Source organism: Plecotus auritus, assembly GCF_963455305.1.
Source record: "Plecotus auritus genome assembly, chromosome: 3".
Lineage (NCBI taxonomy): Eukaryota > Metazoa > Chordata > Mammalia > Chiroptera > Vespertilionidae > Plecotus > Plecotus auritus.
The window spans coordinates 41,792,310-41,813,263 of NC_137772.1; the positions used below are offsets into that span (position 1 = coordinate 41,792,310).

General features: G+C 38.4%; 1 protein-coding gene across 2 annotated transcripts in view; it reads right to left on the reverse strand.

The window, feature by feature from the left end:
- Window positions 1-20,954, reverse strand: part of PCCA (propionyl-CoA carboxylase subunit alpha) — a 402,018-nt gene that overhangs the window by 214,755 nt on the left and 166,309 nt on the right. The window contains exons 9-12 of one of the 2 annotated variants that reach the window (XM_080662438.1): window positions 19,358-19,436; window positions 11,469-11,571; window positions 8,247-8,341; window positions 1,891-2,041 (exon numbers count right to left, since the gene is read on the reverse strand). In XM_080662438.1, coding sequence (XP_080518564.1) covers window positions 1,891-2,041; window positions 8,247-8,341; window positions 11,469-11,571; window positions 19,358-19,436 — 428 coding nt within the window. Of the gene's footprint in view, window positions 1-1,890; window positions 2,042-8,246; window positions 8,360-11,468; window positions 11,572-19,357; window positions 19,437-20,954 lie in introns of both variants that reach the window. The other variant, XM_080662437.1, reaches the window with a different exon arrangement.

The following is a 20,954-nucleotide window of genomic DNA, read 5'->3' on the forward strand; positions in this document are numbered from 1 at the left end:
CACACACACACCCGTGCATGAATTTCGTGCACCAGGCCTCTAGTAAATATATAGGACCTATAACAGAGTTGCATCTTACTAGTCACATCGCATACATAGTTAGGTTCCATCTGCCTGGTTAATTCTTGGTATCAGAAATCCTTGTATACAAGTATAGGCACCTGATTTTTTTAAAAAGTCACTTTGGAGCACAAAGGGTAGGTAATTATTATTTTTTAAATAAATCAAAATTATACCTTTTTTGTCACATCAGCAAAAATATATATTTTTTGCTGTGTGGCAAAATTTTAATAATTAGTTTATATGTGCTACTAGATAAAAAAAAAAAGGTTGAAAATTGCTGCTATAGACCATATGCGTTTTATCTTTAAAAACTTTTTATTGTTTAATATAACATACAAAAAGAAAAGTATATACAACACATTTATGTACAGCTTAATTAATTACTGACACATGTGGTTTTGAATTATGTATTGGATTAAATAGTGTCTCCTGAAAATGTTTGTCTGCTCAGAACCTATGAATGTGACCTTATCTGGAAATAGGGTCTTGGCAGATGTAATGAAGTTAAAATGAGGTCATACTGGATTCGAGTGGGGTCTAAATCAATGACTAGTGTCCTTATTAAAAAAGGGCGGTGGTCTTTAGACATAGAAACACAAGGGAGAATGCCATGTGATGACTGGAGTTATGCTGCCAACAAGGCAAGGAATGCCAAAGTTTGTTGGCAGCTACCAAAAGCTAGGAGAGAAGCAGAGAACAGATTCTTCCTGAGAGCCCTCAGGAAGAAACCAACACCTTGATTTCAGACTTCTGGCCTCCTGGAACTTGAGAAAGTAAATTTCTATTGTTTCAGCCACCCTGTTTCTGATACTTTGTTACTAGAGCCCTAGCAAACTAATACAAACTGCAAAAAAATGGAAACAAACTAAATATCCACAAGTAAAAGAAGTAAAAGAGATAAATAGTAGCATTTTCTTCAAAGGAGTATCATTTGGGTGTTACATAAAACAACAAGGTTGATTCTCCTAAGCATAATATTGAGAAAAGAAGCCAGGTACAAAAAAATTATGTAATATATGATCCCACTGATTTGAAGTTACAAAAAAGAAACAGGCAAAATTATTTATACTACTTAGGTGTGTACATTTCAAAGGAAGAACTACAGAGAAATGCAGGGAGGTGTTTAGAATAAGGTCAGAACAGTACACAGCTCTAGGAAAGGAGAAGGAGGAAGAGCTGAGAAGGGGAGAAGGGGGAGGAGGGAATGGAAGCAAGGCCAAAGTGCTGACAATTTTGTACTTCTAGACACATATTATGCTTACATGGATTATTATTTATAATTATTTGTTTAACTATTTGTTCGTGTTTTAGGTTCATTTCTCTATGTTTATTTATAGTTCACAATTTAAATAAAAGAAAAAGGAAAGTGTGAAGAAAATCAAGCCAGAAGGAAGTATATCCCTAAAGTCAACAGCTGCAGGGGCAGCCACTCGATTTCTCAACCTTGTAACTGGTAGAAATGGCTGTTCTGGAAGCCAGGTTGGTGGTGTAGTTCTGAGAGTCATTTCTAGAAGCTCACTCAAGATGCCCTTCTTTCATTAATCCCTTCCAAAGATGTGTAAGTACTTAATCCCTTTCTATTTATCATATCTAGAGAGTTTCAATAAAAAATTTTTAAAAAGTAGAATTTCCCATATGAAGTATTAACAGTAACAAAACAGAAGGCTAGATCCTGGCCACCAAATTAACTTGACAATATCCATCATTCCTAAGTATTTAACATTCTCTGAAGTTGATTTCTAACTTTTATAAAATACAAAAAGGGGTAAGTGAGGAAGGTTTAAGTATAGAGGCATGGAGAGGAATAAGAAACTGAGTTTTTGTTACCTGGAGTCTGGTATTCATTTCTAAGAAATAAAAATTCTTCTTTGAGTCCACAAGGAACTCTACGGTTCCAGCAGAAGAATACTTGACTGCTTTGGCAAGAGCTACAGCTTGCTCTCCCATTGCTCTCCGAGTCTCAGAATCCAGAAAAATGCTGCAAGTACAGAAAGAGTGAAACATTTTAAACAAAAATCAAGTTATCTTTTGTGTACATTATATAAAAAATGTCCTTAACATTTACTCAGATCTGATCATCTGTATCAATTTAAGATTTCATATTATATGCTTCACAAATACTTATACTAGAGGCCCGGTGCACGAAATTTGTGCATGGGGGGAGGGGGGCACGGGGTCCCCTCAGCCCAGCCTGCACCCTCTCCAATCTAGGACCCCTCGGAGGATGTCTGACTGTCAGTTTAGGCCCAATCCCTGTCGGACATCCCTCTCACAATCCAGGACTGCTGGCTCCTAACCGCTCTCCTGCCTGCCTGCCTGATTGCTCCTAACCGCTTCTGCCTGCCAGCCTGATCACCCCCTAACCGCTCCCCTGACAGCCTAATTAACATCTAACTGCTCCCCAGCCGGCCTGATTACCCCCAACTGCCCTCCCCTGCCAGCCTGATCTCGCCCCCAACTGCCCTCCCCTGCCAGCTTGATCTCACCCCTAAATGCCCTCCTCTGCTGGCCTGATGGCCCCCAACTGTCCTCCCCTGTTGGCCTGGTCGTCCCCAACTGCCCTCCCCTACCAACCTGGTCGCCCCCAACTGCCCTCCCCTGCCAACCTGATGGCCCCCAATTGCCCTCCCCTGCCAGCCTGATCTCGCCCCCAATGGCCCTCCCCTGCAGGCCTGATCTTACCCCCAACTGCCCTCCTCTGCTGGCCAATTTGGTTCTGATTGGTCCATTTCTATGCCAGTCAGCGTCAAAAGCTCTGCCTCCTAGGTAGCCATTGGCTCCTCACAGTTCACCCAGATTTGTCTCTGATTGGTCAGTTTCTATGCCAGTCAGCATCAAAAGCTCTGCCTCCTAGGCAGCCATTGGCTCCTCACACCTCACCCAGATTTGGTTCTGATTACTCGGTTTGTATGCCAGTCAGCGTCTCTGGGCCTATCCACAAGGCCTGATCAGAAAGGCAGGGCTAATCAGCAGCCCTGGTGGAGGCCTGGAGAGAAATGGAGGCACGGCTGCTGGCCAGGCCCAGAGAGAAAGAGAGAGGCAAGTGCTGATCAACAGCTGCCACAGAGGCTACAGATCAGACCCTGCTTCTCTCTTCAGGCCTCTCTCCGGGCCTGATTCACAGCCCCCTCAGCAGTCAGTGCTGGGTCACCGCACCTGCAGCTGTAGCAGTCAGTGCTGGGTCGCCACGGCAACCCAGCACTGACTGCAGGACTGACTTCCGGTTGGTCGAGCCTCCAGTCATTGTGGATATGATGGACACAGGATTTTTATATATTAGCATGCTTACTGTATTAAGCACATATTTAAATAAATCAACTTGAGATTTTTATAAAGCATTTGAATATCCCACATTATATTGCAACTTCAATCAGTTTATAAAATATACAACTACTTCAGCTCAGTAATTTTCAATTAGTAAAATTTAACATATATTCAGGATCATTTCAACCTAAGATTGGGAGAAAAATAAATTCTTGGAAACTAACATATACAACTGATCCTTGTTATTCATAGACTCCATATTTACAAATTTTCCTATTTGCTAAACGTTACTTCTAACCCCAAAATTAATACTCACAGCCACTTTTGTGGTCATTCACAAACAAGCTCAGAGTAGCAAAAAAAGTTTGAGATTCCCAACATGTCCGAGCTGAAATCAAACAAGGTGACACTCTGCCCTCTTGTTTCAGCTCTCATACTGTAAACAACTATCCTTTCCACAGTTTCTTTAGTGCCACATTCTCATTTTTGGGGGGAGGAGGGGAAGGCCTAGGATGATTTCACTGTTTAAAATGGCACCCGAGTTTTGAGCTGAAGTGCACTCTGGTGTTCCTAAGTCCAAGAAGGCTGTGATGTGCCTTACGGAGGAAACATGTTTGATAAATAAGCTTCCCTTCAGGCATGCGTTACAAAGCTGGGGGCCAGGACTGTGAGTTCAACAACAATGAGTCAACAATATATATTAAACAAGGTGTCTTTCAACAGAAACACACATAAAAAAGTACTATGTATTAACCAGGTGGTGAAACTGTTCTAACTAGAGGCTCAAAGGCACCTAACCCTGTATTTCCCCTAGGAGCAATGCTTCAGCATTTACTGATTCATGTTTGCAGTGACTTTATGGAACATAACTACCACAAGTAACAAAATTTGACTGTATATCTGATAAAAACTCAAAACTTTTGTTTTGTAACATCAATATCACATTCCAGCAGTAAAGTAAAGCTGAAATGTTTTCAATAAACCCTGAAAAGAATACTATTGAATAATTTCTGCATTTGCATAACTCTTGCTTCTATACAAGATAGGCTCTGAGAAATAAAACACTGAATACTTTCCTGTTTGTGGATTAAAACTGTTCTCCACTTGGGGTGGTGAACACACAATACAATATACAGATGCTGTATTATAGAATTGTACACCGGAAACCTATATAATTTTATTAATCGATGTCACCCCAATAAATTCAATAAAAATTAAAAAAAATTTTTAACTATTCTCAAATGAGAAAGATTAAGATGGCATTTTATAAAATTTTTATTATGGAATAGTATAATTTATTTGCATGTACCTATTTTCATCTGTAGTAATAGCCACATGCTACATGTCCACTTTTCTACCAGGCCAATGTATTTATTTTTAGGAAATCCCAAATTAGGTATTATTTATAATAATAAAAGTATAATATGCTAATTAGACCAGACATCCTACAGGATGTCCTTCCTTCCGGACAAAGCCGCAGCGGGCGGGGGCCAAAGCAGAGCCCACAGCCGCCACCACGGCAGAAGCCGAGGCAGCTGCTGTGGCGGTGGGGCCGAGCCCCTTGCACGAATTTTGTGCATTGGGCCTCTAGTCTATAATAATAAAAGCATAACATGCTAATTAGACCGGATGTCCTTCCAAATGACCTTCCACACAAAGCCAGGGCTGTGAGGAAAGCCCGGGTCTTGGGTGCTGGAGGGAAGCCCAGGTCCTGGGTGCCAGAGGGAAGCCAGTGCCGGCAGCCGGAGGAAGGAAGGCCTACTCTTGCACAAATTTCGTGCATCAGACCTCTAGTTATTTATAAGAGGTAAGTAAGATTCATAACACCTGAATCAAATGATTAATCCTAGCATCACTAAAAGGGAAAAAGTAGGAATTACACTTCTCACATGTGAAGTATTCTTGCTCTACCTCCCCCATCCCACCAATCCAGCCTGACTCTATTCTAGGTTCTAGCTCTAACTAGCAGTTTTTTAAAAAATAGGGATATAACATGAATATTTGGTAAAATACACTGTGGAGTTGCATGCAGTTGAAACCAGAATGTGAAGAATGGGGCAGGAAAATGACCAGATCTTGGCTAAAAAGAAAGAGGGCATTACAAGTTAAGAGAATCTTAAAGATGTAAAAAAACAATCAAATGCAATGGCTGGGCCTTATTTGGATCCTGATTCCAAAAATTAAATGTAAAAAGATATTGATGAGATGACCAGGGGTATTTGAATATTAAGTTGATATTAAATGCTAATAAGGAGTTTTTACTAATTTTTCAAGTATGATTATGTTACAAAAAAGAATTTATCTCATAGAAACAGATATGGAAGTCTTTATGGATAAAACTAAAGGCCCAATGAACGAAATTCATGCAAGGGGCTCAGCCCTGCCGCCATGGTGGCTGCCTCGGCCCCTGCCGCTACACCGTGGCTTCGTCCAGAAGGAAGGATATCTGGAAGGATGTCCGGTCTAATTAGCATATTATGTTTTTATTATTATAAATAATTCTCCACTACCCTAACAGATATAGGCATAAAAGACATTTTAGCCCTAGCTGGTTTGGCTCAATGGATAGAGCATCGGCTTGCAGACTGAAGGGTCCCAGCTTCGATTCCGGCCAAGGGCATATGCCTGGGTTGCAGGCTTGATCACCAGGAGGGGATGTGCAGGAGGCAGCCAATCAATGATTCTCTCTCATCATTGATGTTTCTATCTCTCCCTCTCCCTTCCTCTCTAAAATCAATAAAATATATTTTTTTTAAAAAGACATTTTAGCAGTAAAATTAATGCAACCAAAAGAAAGAAACCCAATAAAAGATGAGTATCACAGCATTTGAAGAATCTCTAGTGCAGATGAGTAAAACTATTTTTGTCCTGTCTGGTCTTGTCTTTTCCCTAATCATAAACTCCGATAGTGATACACAGAGTTATAAGCAACCTCATGACTACACTCAAAGCACAGTGCTCAATTCTCACTTTAGGAACTGAAAACTATATATTCCAATTATGCGAGTACTTCACAGTACACAAATACATATCAAGACACTATTAATTATCAGTTCTAGTGTTTTTTTATTTGATTCCTAGTGCTTTAAATTTTCCTGTTTTTTCTCTACATAGATTAGATGCTCATTTGAAAAGGATGAATGGATGGATGGATGGATAGATAGATGATAGATAGATAGATAGATAGATAGATAGATAGATAGATAACAAAAATCATGATTCAAGGTTTCAAGTTTGTGAAAGATTTTTATCCCAGGTAAGACTTGAGTGAGTTTTAAATAAAAATAGAAAGTTAATTATATTGGAAGAAATATAACAGAAAACACAAAGTTGCAAAAAAGGAGTATCAGAGACTACTGTTATTTGACCAGTATCCATTGTCCCCTTCTTCCACATTACTAGAATTTTAGCTAAGCACACGATTACTCATGAAAAAAATTATTTCCCAGCCTCCCTAGCAAAGTGCCTAACTTCAGATCATTGCCAAGTAATCAACACAGGCAGGTTCCAGGAACCTTCCTAAAGACACAACAGAGCATTCCTTTTGCCTTTTCTCCCTTCTTCCTTCTTACGTTCTGGTCCTGGGCCATCAGGTAAGGGCCATGCCCCATGTAGGCTGCAGGGGACTGTACTCCACAGCATGGTAGCTGGTTTCTAAGTGTGGTGTCCCAAGAAACAGGAAGTAGAAGCTGGCAGTTTCAGGCCTGGGTACAGCCTCACTTTTATGTAGTCTATTGGTCAAGTAGTCACAGAGCACAGAATCAAGGGGAGGGAACATTGATGCCCCCAACTCCACAACAAGAGAAGTAGCAAAGGATTTGGGACTCTATTTTAAAATACTATACCATACCATATTTTAACAACTAATATAATTAAAGTGGAATTTGATTTTTACCTTACTCTGTGATTAAAAATTCATTCATATTCACACCTACTCTTTTTAGAAACTAGACACCCTTTATATTAAGTCACACTGGCTAGGCTGATGAAAGCCACAATTAGCTATATTCCTTAGAGCCTGGTTACTAAAAATAGCAATGTACACTAACTGAGGGTTTTTAAGAACTAAAGTAACACCAAAATATATAGAAATACCAACCTGGCACCAAATTAAAAATGAAGTTCGATGAAAGGTGGCTTGGAAAAGTGTCCAAAGTAGTTCTGATAAATTATGGAATTTCTAAGAACCATGCCCAAGAGCCTTTTCATGGTAGGATAAATTCAAGAAATTCTGGATCAACCTAATTTTTTTTATCCCTTTGATGGATACAATTTTTTGGTGATTTGTTTGTTTTTTAATTAAATTTATTGGGGTGATATTGCTTTGCAAAACCATACAGGTTTCAAGTGTACAACTCAATAAAATATCAACTTCGTGAAACCATCATCAACAGGAGAGCCTACAAGGCATGTACCCCAGAAATTCCACATGCCCAGAAACACCCACAGGGTCTATATTACCGACAAGCCTGTGGGCATCACAACCAACTTCCATCTCTAATAAAGCCCCAACTTATATTTCAAGTCTCTTACTTTCATGCACTGAAGTACTGAGAAAGATCAGGTGGCAAAGTCTTAATTATAAAAATATAGGTTTTGCCATGACTATTAAAGCAAGTTTAGCCAATTAAATGAAAAGGAAATATATAAAAGCAGACTATTATAAATACTCATGGAGCCAAAACCGGTTTGGCTCAGTGGATAGAGCGTCAGCCTGAGGACTGAAAGGTCCCAGGTTCGATTCCGGTCAAGGGCACATAACTTGGTTGCGGGCACATCCCCAGTAGGAGGTGTGCAAGAGGCAGCTGATCGATGTTTCTCTCTCATCAATGTTTCTAACTCTCTATCCCTCTTCCTTCCTCTCTGTAAAAAATCAATAAAATATATTTTTAAAAAAATACTCATGGAGAGAGACCTACCTTGGTGCTTCTTCCACCACTTTCTGATTCCTTCGCTGAATTGAGCACTCTCTTTCATTGAGCCACAAAGCATTCCCATGTTTATCACCTAAAACCTGAAAAAGCAATACCATCTGAAAAAATATATAGCCATACCCATAGAGCATGTGTCCGTCCAGCTAACATTTTGTCCATGCAACACCCTTGGTTTTTAATACTCAAACCTCATAGAACATACTCATTCCTCTTTTAGTTAATGTTAATAGAAAAAAACTTTATATTTACAACCCCAAAACTCAAAACATTTTAATCAAAAACACTTGAGATAAAAACTCTCATATTACATTTTGAAAGCAGTGGGTAAACTATTAGCATCAATTGTACAAATTTTGTAAGGACACTGAGTATCAATAAGGGGATAGATATTCTAAATGTCCTCATGCTTAGGAGACCCATGAGTGTTGTTACAAACATCTGTTGTTAACAGGATTAACTGCCTGTTAATCAGGAAATGCTTTTCTATTTATACCCAATACAAGTCCGTTACTTATATATGGATGCTTTTATTGTGTTTTATTTCTGGTATAGGAAACTAGTAAATGGTCTGGGGTTAATATATAGTATACAATGATTTTTCCCATCCTATATAATAAAAGCGTAGTATGCAAATTGTCCCCTCAACAGGGAGTTCTTCTGGGAGTTCGGCCAGGGGGCAGGGCCGGCTGGGGGAAGGGAGGGAGTACCCGGCAGGCTGCAGCCAGCCACTAGGGACCCTACCAGTGCATGAATTTCGTGCACTGGGCCTCTAGTTTGTAATAATGAGAAATAAGCTGGGATATCAGATAAAACAGTACACCCAGAGAAATTTTCATTCCTGACAACAATGAAAAAATTAATAAAAATGTGCCCCAAATACTGCAAAGGACATACTTGTACTTAAAAAAAAAATCTCTGTTTAACAGAAATTCAAATTTAACATGTATCTTATCAGCTAAACTGGCAATCCTAAAACAGACTCTTTGTTAATGTTTTTGCATAGAATGTTTGATTTTCATGATTGGGATAATCTCTTTTTAGGATTAAAGAGGACATGCTTATTACTGAATGCATATATTAAACAGAAGTAAAAGCTATTCTACAAACCAAAAAACTAGGCACCAATTTTAGTTCTAAACAGCTATGCAATCTCCCTGAATAAGTCATTCAGCTTCCTCATGCATTATAAATAGCAGCTAATATAATCTTAATATTTCATATGGGTACTGAAAAATATAACAAAAAAGGAGATCATCTTTATAACAGATACGGTAAACTATAAAATTAAGTTAATATGACTGCAAAGTTAATTTTTAGGAATAAAAATCAATCTATCTAAACCTCAAGAATGATTTCAAACAAAAGGAAAACATTGTAGTAATAAAATACCAATAAGGTGGAATTTTATTTCTATGGCTCTTAAAGATAGCTGCAATAAGTACATCTAAAATTACCACAAGAACCTCTTAAGAAATCTCTCAACTTTAATTGCTGGTTCTCAGTTTTGAAGAACCAGTGAATACTGTGTGCATCCCTCTTACTATCTTGTTGAATGGTGGTATTTTATTGCAGTGTGTATCCTTTTCTCATCATTGTATGTTGGATGAGTAGGTGTCACAGACTGTCTTTAAATTCAGAGGTTCTCCCACCAGAAGAACTGCCCTTAAGGGACTATATACAAGAAGTCTCAACCAGACCTGGACCAAGTCTGTAGACAAGATCCTGGTCTTGGAAGGAAAGTGGGTATATTCTGCTTACGGAAAGGACACCATCATTGGGTGTAAGGGAATAAGTTGTGGTAGCTAATATCCAAAGATGACCCACAACACAATACAAATCACAGTAGTCACATCCTGCACAATCCCATATGGCAATGTTCTAGGCAGACAACTAACTTGAAAAGTGTCACAAAAATGATTCTGTCCAGAAGATATACACAATACATACAACCTGCAAAGGACTCAAATAAAATAGATAAATAGTTCTAACCACTCAGTAATATTTAAAAATCTAATTTAAAGGGGAGAGAGGCAAGTATGAGACTTGAGCAGTAACTTCACAAAATAAGATATCCATCTGGTCATACACTTATAACAAGGTGCTCATTATCAGTTGTCATCAGGGAAATGCAAATTAAAACAGAGATACTGCTACATGTCTGCAAAAATGGCTAAATATCTAAAAATTTCGAGAATACCAAGTGTTAGAAAGGATGGCAGCAATGGAAACTTTCATACTGTATATTGCTTGTGGAGTATACATTACCACAGTATCTACTAGAACTAAGCATAACCTTACCATGTAATCCAACAATACCTCTCCTCAGTATATCCAAAAAAGAATGTATATGTCCATAAAAAGACATAGCATTTTATTCATAATATTAAAAAAACTAGAAAAAAACATGATACACCAACAAGAAAATGGTAAATTACAGGTTATTCAGACAATAGTACAGCACAGAGCAATTTTTTAAAAATGAATGATATAATAGCCTCATGAAAGAATCTCAGAGAATGATGATGTGCAAAAGAAGCCAGGCACAACCAAGTATATACTGCCTGATTCCATTTATATAAAGTTTAAGAACAAAGAAAAATAATCTATGGTATGAGATGTTAGAATACCTATTACTTTTGGCTATCAGGAGTGGGATTGTCTTCTTTTTCTTCTATGTTTTATTTCAAAAAACCCATTTTGTTTTTGCAACCAACTCTTACAACCACTTTAACAGTTTCACTAAAATCTTAATTTAAGTAGCAAATTTGATTCCCTCATCTCTATACAACTAGCTCCTAGTAGAATGCCTATCACAGTGAGCCACACAGACATCTGGTCAACTGAAATGATACAAAAGTCCAGGTCAGGCACTTTTCTTTTTAAAATGCCCTAAAATGGCCCAATCTCAGACGATCGAATGAGTCTCTAAGTGTAATATATTTAGCCTGCCCAGAGATCTTGGGACAGCTTCTTTCTGGAGCTGGGCTTTTATATCATTCTGCATCCTGACATTTTGGCACTTTGACAAAAGCATACCAGATTCCAAAGGTAGATTATCAATTTATGTACTTTCTCTATTTCATACTTATTCCAACATATCAGAACAATTCACAATCATTCTAACTGGAAGAAAGGATATGTTTCTAATAGGAATAAATGACATATTTAAAGTCATAATAATTAAAAATTATCTTAAAATGTACCAACCTGAATTTCTATATGACGAGGGTTATCAATAAATTTTTCTATTAGTAGCCTATCATCACCAAAACTAGAAGCAGCTTCTTGAGATGAAAACCTAAAACCATCCCTGTAAAGGAAAACAGAAGAACAGTCAAGCACACAAACAAAAAAATATAGCCCTTAATATAAAAGAAAAATAATTAAATACTTACTTTGGCTTCTGAACAAAGCAGGGGAAAAACTCACTTAGTGAACAAATAACTAAGTTAACTTTGGTTGAACTACAGCTCTTCCTCTTAATAGCTCTATGACCTTGGGTGAGTGATTTAACTTCCCTGATCTTAGATTTTATATCTAAACAGGAATACTGGTACTTACTTCGCTAACAGTTAAACCTGAGATTTTAATAAACCATACCAATCATATAAAGTTCCATTTCTTCAACCCTATTCCTATATAATAAAAGGCTAATATAAGATTTGTCCCTTCAACCAGGAGTTCGACCAGGGGGCGAGGCCGGCCAGCCAACCACCCAAAGCTCCTCCCCCGGCCCGCCCCCCCCCCCCCGATTGGCCCTGATGGGGTGGGCTGTCCAGACCCCACCCATACACGAATACGTCCACCAGGCCTCTAGTATACCATAATTCCACTAATAAAAAAACATAAAAGTACATATCCATTAGACTCAATAGTCAGATGCACATAAAAATGTAAATGACCTGGCCAACTGCACAGCTGGAGCAGAACTACAGCCAACAGGAGGATCCTCAAGAACATTTCCTGATATTTTAAATATACCTTTAAACACAACTGCCTCCCTCACAACCATATAGACAGCGAATAGATGCAATGCAGCATGATATTAATAGCTAGTGACTGTAGAAGATAAATACATGGGGGTTTTTGGACTATTCTCTCAAATTTTGCATAGGTTTTATTTTTCCAGGTTATAGAGCAATTTTTAAAAAATAAAGAGCTTGGCGCTAGCAGCTCTGGCTCAGTGGATAGTGTTGACCCTCAGACTGAAGGGTCCCAAGTTTGATTCTGGTCAAGGGCATGTACCTTGGTTGTAGGCTTGATCCCTGGCTCTGGTAGGGGCACATGCAGGAAGTAACCAATAGATGTGTCTCTCTCATATCGATGTTTCTCTCTCTGCCTCTCCCCAACCTTTCCACTCTCTCTAAAAGACAATGGAAAAGAAACCAAGATGGCGGCATAGGTAAACACCTGAACTGCTGCCTTGCACAACAATTTCAAAACTACAACTAAAAGACAAAATGGACATCATCCAGAACCACAGGAAGGCTGGCTGAGTGGAAATTCCACAACTAGAAGAAAAGAGAAAAGCACAATGAGACTCACAGGAGCTGCGGAAGGCAGAGGTACGGAGGCGCGCCCACACGCGGAGAGGGCTGGCAACTGACTTTCTCAAGTGGAAGGGAGACAAAAGCTCCGGACTGCTCTGAACTCCAGTTCCGGGTGAGACTCTGGGGACCCAGACTCATACGGGGAGAAACTGGACTGTCTGGCATCAGGCGAAACTCGAGGGCGGCTTTCTCTCAGAGGTGCTTGCAGCGATTACCACGGGACACTGAGACTCAGGGGCCTCGTAGGGCAGGGCTGACAGGAAGCCATTGCTGTTGGCTCCGCCCTGAGATCCTGCCCCACAAAGCCATTTTTGTTTGCTCCGCCCTGAGACTCAGCCCCATCCAAGCTGAGCACAGAGGCTTTTGCATATGAATGGCCTGGTCCTTTGAATTCTAAACTTACCTAACAAACTGCAGCTGAGTCAGTGAGATCCAGAACATCCAAAAGAAGGCCCAAGGCCCAACAGCAGCTTGCATTGCTTCACAGCTAGGCCTCATCTGGGCACCTCCAAAACCCAAACAAAGGAGAGGAATCTACATATCTCTCTGTAATTCCTGCTAGGTGGCCTCAGGCAGAGGCTAAATTAGCACCTCCTTGGAGATCCAAGAGCCAGTGTACCCAGGGGTCAGAGTGGGACCATCCAGATTACAACTGTCAGATCCATAAGGGGCACACGCAGGGGGCAGACTCAGTGAGCACCAAAGCCCCACTGAAGCAAGTCTTGCCTCATAAGGGTGTCTCCAGCACAGAAGTTCTCCCATCATAGACACAGCTGAACCTCACAGCCAATTGGCCTGGAGGTCAATTCCTCCCAGTGATACCAACAACAATCAAGGCTTAACTACAACAAGACTGTGCACACAGCCCACAAAGGGGTGCACCAAGAGTGTCCACCTCAGGTAACTGGGGAGACTGAGCTACTGGGCCCTATAGGACACCTAGCACACAAAGCCACTCTATCAACTCAGGGAAGCAACCAAAATGTGGAGACAAAGAAACATGTCACAAATGAAAGAAATGGAGGAAAGCAAACAACTAGATACAGAGTTCAAAACCACGGTTATAAGGTTTTTCAAGAATTTTCTAGAAAAGGCCAACAAATTTAGCGAGACCCTCGAGGATATGAAAAAGGACCAACTAGAAATTAAGCATACACTGACTGAAATAAAAAATAATATACAGAGATCCAACAGCAGACTAGAGGATCACAAGAATCAAGTCAAAGATTTGAAATACAAAGAAGCAAAAAACACCCAACCAGAAAAGAAAAAAGAAAAAAGAAACCAAAAATATGAAGATAGTGTAAGGAGCCTCTGGGACAACTTCAAGCGTACCAACATCCTAATTATGGGGGTGCCAGAAGAAGAGAGAGAGCAATATACTGAAAACCTATTTGAAGAAATAATGACAGAAAACTTCCCCCACCTGGTGAAAGAAATAGACTTACAAGTCCAGGAAGTGCACAGAATCCCAAACAAAAGGAATCCAAAGAGGATCACACCAAGACACATCATAATTAATATGCCAAGAGCGAAAGACAAAGAGAGAATATTAAAAGCAGCAAGAGAAAAACAGTTAGTTACCTACAAGGGAGCACCCATACGACTGTCAGCTGATTTCTCAACAGAAACTATGCAGGCCAGACGGGAGTGGAAAGAAATATTCAATGTGATGAACAGCAAGAACCTACAACCAAGATTACTCTACCCAGCAAAGCTATCATTCAGAATTGAAGGGCAGATAAAGAGCTTCACAGATAAGAACAAGCTAAAGGAGTTCATCACCGCCAAACCAGTATTATATGAAAGCTGAAAGGTATTCTTTAAGAAGAGGAAAAAGAAGGAAAAGGTAAAAATAAAAATTATGAACAACAAATATATATCTATCAAGAAGTGAATCTAAAAATCAAGTGAATAAAAAATCTGATGAACAGAATAATCTGGTGAATATATAGAATTAGGGGCATAGAAAGGGAGTGGACTGACAATTCTCGGGGGGAAAGGGGTATGGGGGGTGCAGGAAGAGACTGGACAAAAATCATACACCTATGGATGAGGACAGTGGGGGGCGGTAAGGGCAGAGGGTCGGGGGGAACCGGGTGGAGGGGAGCTATGAGGGGAAAAAAGAGGAACAATTGTAATAACCTGAACAATAAAGATTTATTTAAAAAAATAAATAAAAGTCAATGGAAAAATATCCTCAGGTGAGGATTAACAACAACAAAAAAGAGCATATATCATTAAATCAAATAGTGTCATGCTTTTGTTAATCTCAACAAAGTTTCAGAGATGATTTATTTATCAAGTTGAAGAGAATAATATTTTAGGTAGAAAATTTGTGTGTGTACCTTTGGGAATTGATGAGCATATTTAAAATCAATATGCCATTTACCGGCCAAAAAAATGGTTAAATTATTTACCAAATGATGCCCAATATATGAATGAATACAGTGATCACTGAATTCCAAATTAAAATCCATAGGTCAACAGCAGCACAGCAAACCTCACTGCCAAGAAACTAGAGCAATCCTCAGCATAAAAGAATATGTTACTAACATTAGCCCTGGAAAAATGACTGATAAGAAATCTAAGATCCTATGAAAAATAAAGGCTTTCAGTGAAATTGCTATGTAAGTTAAGTGCCATAGATACAAAAGGGGAAACAAGGAGAAAAAAAACTGAAGTTCATGAAATCCACATTTCTTATTAAACCATTAAGTTGTGTTTAATATCTTTATTACATCAGTCTTTCCTACAAAGATGCTGTAGCAGATTGTCTTTTCCAAAGATGGTCACAGTGCCCCTCCCATTCCATGTGCTCTTCTAAGAATCTTGCTATTCCCTCTTGAAGTGGAATCTAATTCCCCTCCTATGGAATTTGGGCAGAAATATGGTGGAAGGGAACCTATGTGACTTCTGAGACTGGATTACAAACAGTGAAAGAGCTTCCTTCCATTTGTATCTGAAACGACTGCCCTTGGACCACTGGGTCCCTATGTAAAAAGTCCAAGGCCCCCACACTGTGAGGAAGCCCAAGCCACCCATGAAGTCTACTTGGCACACAGGAGTTACGTTTAAAGCATAAGAGATAGCTTCAACATCTGAACTTCAAAAGACAAATAAAATGGATTATGTGGTAAAAATGAATTTAACATGCCTCCTCCCCTTATACTTGCTTCCACCCACACACAGCAACCAACCAGCATGACTTCAAACATTTCACATAGTTAGCCAATGCTCAGTAATATACAGGTAAGTGCCCACTATCAAAAGGAATCAAGCCAGACAGAATTCCAGAGAGGCTAAGAACCAGATCCTTCAATTAAGCTTTCTTACTATTTTGAAGATAAAAGTCCTCACTCTGGCCTTAATCTCTCAGTCTTTCCCAAGAAATTTTCAATAAAGCAGTGTTGCAGCATATGCATTTAATGCATATAAATCAATACTAAGACCAAGGAGAGAGTAAGAGCAAAAAAATAAGGTAGATAGTGACTGCAAGTAATCCTTGAGTACCCTCATCCTCTGCATCAAATCACTCAGCAAATCCTGTTGCCTCTACTTTGAGAATTAAACTCTTCTCTTATCACCTCCACCGTTACACTGATGAAAGCCACCACCACCATTTTTCTTGCATGGATTATTGCTAAAGCCTCCCAACTGGTTTCCCTGATTTCAGAGTTCATGATTCTACTGTCCGTTAAGTCTATTTCAAGATAGCAACCAGTGATTCTTTTAAAAATTAAGCCACAAAATCTTGATAACTGATTAACCTGGATGATACATATATAAGTTCATTATATCTTCTACTTTTTTATATGTTTGAAATGTTTTATAATTTTAAAAAAGTAAATATCAGGAATTTGTTAAAGTTCCATTAAAGTGACTTCTTTACTCAATATCCTCCAATGCTCCTTGTCATCTCACTAAGAATGCTCTACAAATCCTTCATAATCTGCCCCCATTCCACCCAAAACCCCCTGACCCATGTCCTACTCCTCCCTCCCTCCCTTCACCACCTGGCCACCTTGCTGCTCCTGGATCTCTCAAGACACGTTCCTGGGTCGAGGCCTCTGCCCTTGCCTGGGTCCTTTCCTCCTTACTACAATATGAATTCTCAGCGGGGACAACCCTACATCTTGTTTAGAATGAGAATTTCCTCCAACCTTCTCCAGATCTCTTGAGTTCCTCCTTTATTTTTTATACTCCTTATCACCTTCCACAATAGTACGTGATTTACTTTGATTTTGTTCATTGTTTATCTCTTTCTATCAGTACAGGCTTTCTGGACCTTGTTTATGCCATGACCCCTTTTACAGAATCATGCAGCATATGAACTTTCTGTCAAAATAAGGCTTAAAGTGATTTAAAACACATAGAAAATGTACAGAGTTGCATAGGAAATAAATTATATTAAAATATAGGTATCAAAATATTTTTTTTCTTTTAAATATATTTTATTGATATTTTACAGAGAGGAAGGGAGAAGAATAGAGAGCTAGAAACAGCGATGAGAGAGAAACAGCGATCAGCTGCCTCCTGCACACCTCCCACGGGGGATGTGCCCGCAACCAAGGTACATGCCCTTGACCGGAATCGAACCCGGGACCCTTCAGTCCGCAGGCCGACGCTCTATCCACTGAGCCCAACCAGTTTCGGCAGGTATCAAAATATTTTTAAAACAATTTTGGGATATAATGTATATGGTTCTTTATTCATCAGTAAGCTCCAAGTCTAATAATCAGTATAACCTAGAAATATCTATAACTGTAATGTGATAATACTGTATGTGATTTCCTAAATGGTGAAAAGCTCCAGATATACTACTACTACTATTATAGTTTGCCTATATTGGAGGATACACTAAACTGCCATTAGATGATAATGAAAGAAATATGTGCTTTTATAAACTCATCCAGCTGCAAGAACAGTCCCTAAATTCTACAGCACTTTGAATTCAAAGGTTAAGAACTCCTGAGCTAGTGTATAAACTGTATGGAGGAATTAATTATTTTGTTTGTTTCTGTTCATTGCTGTATTCCTGGAATGTTATTAAAACACAGTAGACTCTCAACAAATATTGCCATCCATGCAATGAGTTTATTCTTGCTGGGTAAGCTTAAGGTGGGAAAGGAGAATCTGATATTACCTCAGTCACTATCAGGTATCAGTGACACTCTGAGAGTGAGACTGAGGTTTAAAGACCTGCATTTGTCATATATCATCACTCCACATCACAAGCCAATTACTTTCTGACACTTAACCAAATACACAATGGTGTTCTGAGACACTTTTCTTTTAGCGTTAAAACTATCTGTTTAAGTCCACAATGTGGTGTCTTCCCAAAAGATTTTAATGGCTAATATATTGCCTCTAGGAGTTTTTTACCTCCTTGTTCACTTTAGAACTTAATTTCTGACTTAATGTTGTATTGGATGACTTTTATACCAACTACTCCAGATTGCTGTCTTGTAGAGATTTTGAGGAATGGGAAGGAAAAGAGAAAGAAAGGGAGAAAGCAAAATTAACAGCTTGGAAGACCAATTTACTTCTGGGTAAAGGGTAGAAAATGCAACAAAAATTATTCAGTGATTTTTTTTACCCCCCTCCAAAAAATGACATAAATCTCTCTTACTACCAATCCTGAAAATAAATAAGACTACAAATCTGAAGAGTCCTCTGAAACCTGCTCATATTAGACAGTTTTTCAAAAAGTTATTTTGTATAATCAATGCTTTGGGTTTTTTAATTAGTGTTTTAAAAGATACTTTTAATTTCTGAACTACTAATTAAAATGTCCTAAATTTGCCCTGACCGGTTTGGCTCAGTGGATACAGCGTTGGACTGCGGACTGAGGGGTCCCAGGTTCGATTCCGGTCAAGGGCATGTACCTTGGTTGCGGGCACATCCCCGATGGGGCGTGTGCAGGAGGCAGCTGATCGATGTTTCTAGCTCTCTACCCTCTTCCTTCCTCTCTGTAAAAAATAAAATATATTTTTAAAAAATAAAATAAAATGTCCTAAATTTACAATGGAGTGCACTGTAAAATGGACATACAGTAATTTCAAATCCAAAAAGAAATATATTTTATGCTATAGAAGTATAGAAGTATTTCACTACTTTTATAAACAAGGAAATGAAAGCAAGCACATACTGAGTAATAAACAAATGAAATTATGACACCTTTTAAATATATGGTTTAAATCTTTGGCTACACTTAGAATTACACGATCAAATGTTAGTAACTTTTGCCTAGAAAATAGAATCATAACTGTAAATTTTAAAAGTAGACTGTAAAAATGAAAAGATAATCCTTTGTTGATGTTTAATAAAGTAAAAACCTGTCTAAAATAGAGTAATCATCATGAAAATATAAGTAAGGAAGTTTCTGCATAATTCCAATTTTTCCCATCTAAAATTGGGAAAAGAGAAAAAATTAGATGGTGATTGTAATTACTCCATTATGTTTTTTATTTGTTTACTAGTCAGTTTAATAAAACTCTAGTAACTGTAATTTTCATCACAAGTATATTTTGGACAGCATCTCACCTGGTCTCTTCATCATCCCAAGCGATTCGCATGCCTTTCCCACCACCACCTGCTGAGGCCTTGATCATGACAGGGTAGCCTAACAGCAGGGAAGAATTAGACAGAAGTTCAGACTTTGATCATTTGGATGCAAGAACATGACAACTGACCACATGTTCAATAACGCAGGAGACAATAACTAATTTATTTAAAAGTTCCTTTCTTTAGAGTCAGAAAGATAACACCAGTATAATGATCTTGCATATATTTTTAATGAGTGTGTTCATTTAAAAAAAAGACTATCAATAAATATAACTTTTTCACCAATAATGAAATCAAAAACTAAGAAAACATAAATTATTTGACAATGAATTCCAAAACTGGGAGTAAATATAGTATTAACCAACCAAAGATAGGTGAAGCAACTTTTATAGCATTAAGGAAACACACCAATACACACACACACACACTCATATGATTCCCCAAAACTGCTGCTTGAATGCATAACAAACTAAATTCCCTTGTTCAAAAGTAATGATTTATAGTGCTTGAGGAATTTTTATCTGAAAAGTCACAGGAAACCCCTGCAGCTTTTACCAGCAAGAACTGTCATGATGGTTTGGGGGAAAATCAAGCCCTGACTATTATATTACAAAAGTTCCAGATCTTGCTGACATCAATGGAGAAGCTATTGCTCTAAATCCATTCATTCAACAGGGAATGCCTAGACTGGTGGGAATTACTAAAATACAACATAAGGCCCCAAACAAAGGACATTTCCAGGTATAGTTTTATAAGAGAAAATAAAATCATAAAATTGTTGTTAGTTAGCAAGATTTAATATTTAGACTAGTTATTACAAAGTAAAATTTTTGACAGCACGAGTCATCTATAACAACTTATCAAGAGAAGTTGTAAAGTCTTGTTTAGAGGATTTCTGAAAAAACAAGGTAGAGATCCTCATGTCTGAGGCCACTTGTTTAGGATTGTTTCTGAAAAAAGAAGAGGTCAGTAGTGAGCCTTTAAAGGACTCTTCCTGGCCTGTGAAGCTCTAAGAGCACTGAATTCTCTCTATAGGATCTTAGAGGGAAAGGGAAGAGAGGGCCAAAGGTCATAGACCTTTGACCTCTAAACCATAAAACAGCACTCTTAACTTCAACTTAGTTAAAAAGGCACTTGCTTCCTACATGTTTCATAATTAATTCGATTTTTAAAATTCTGATGTTGGTTATGTCTGTGTAGGATAGCTTTATGCAGGAGTAGCACTTTAAAAGCAATGCTAAGTGTAGTGAGAAGAAGAAAGATTAACATCCAGTTTTCACATTGGGAGCTTTATATTCTAGGACGAGGAAAAGTACCCAAATAATTCTATCATTAGGAATTCAGAAGAGAAAAGAATCACAGGAAGGTAAGAGAAACGGAATTAGAAAAAGCATATTCTTAAAAGCCAAAAAAAATTAATATACCTTCATTCTCACATCACATCAGAGAGCCATAAAAAGAAAAGAAAGTCCATTTGTACTTTCCCTGATGAAGTTATATTTGGTTAAGATGGTGTTCATTAAACTTCCTCATGAAAAATGTCATTTTTGTTTGTAATTAGAAAATGATCACACTT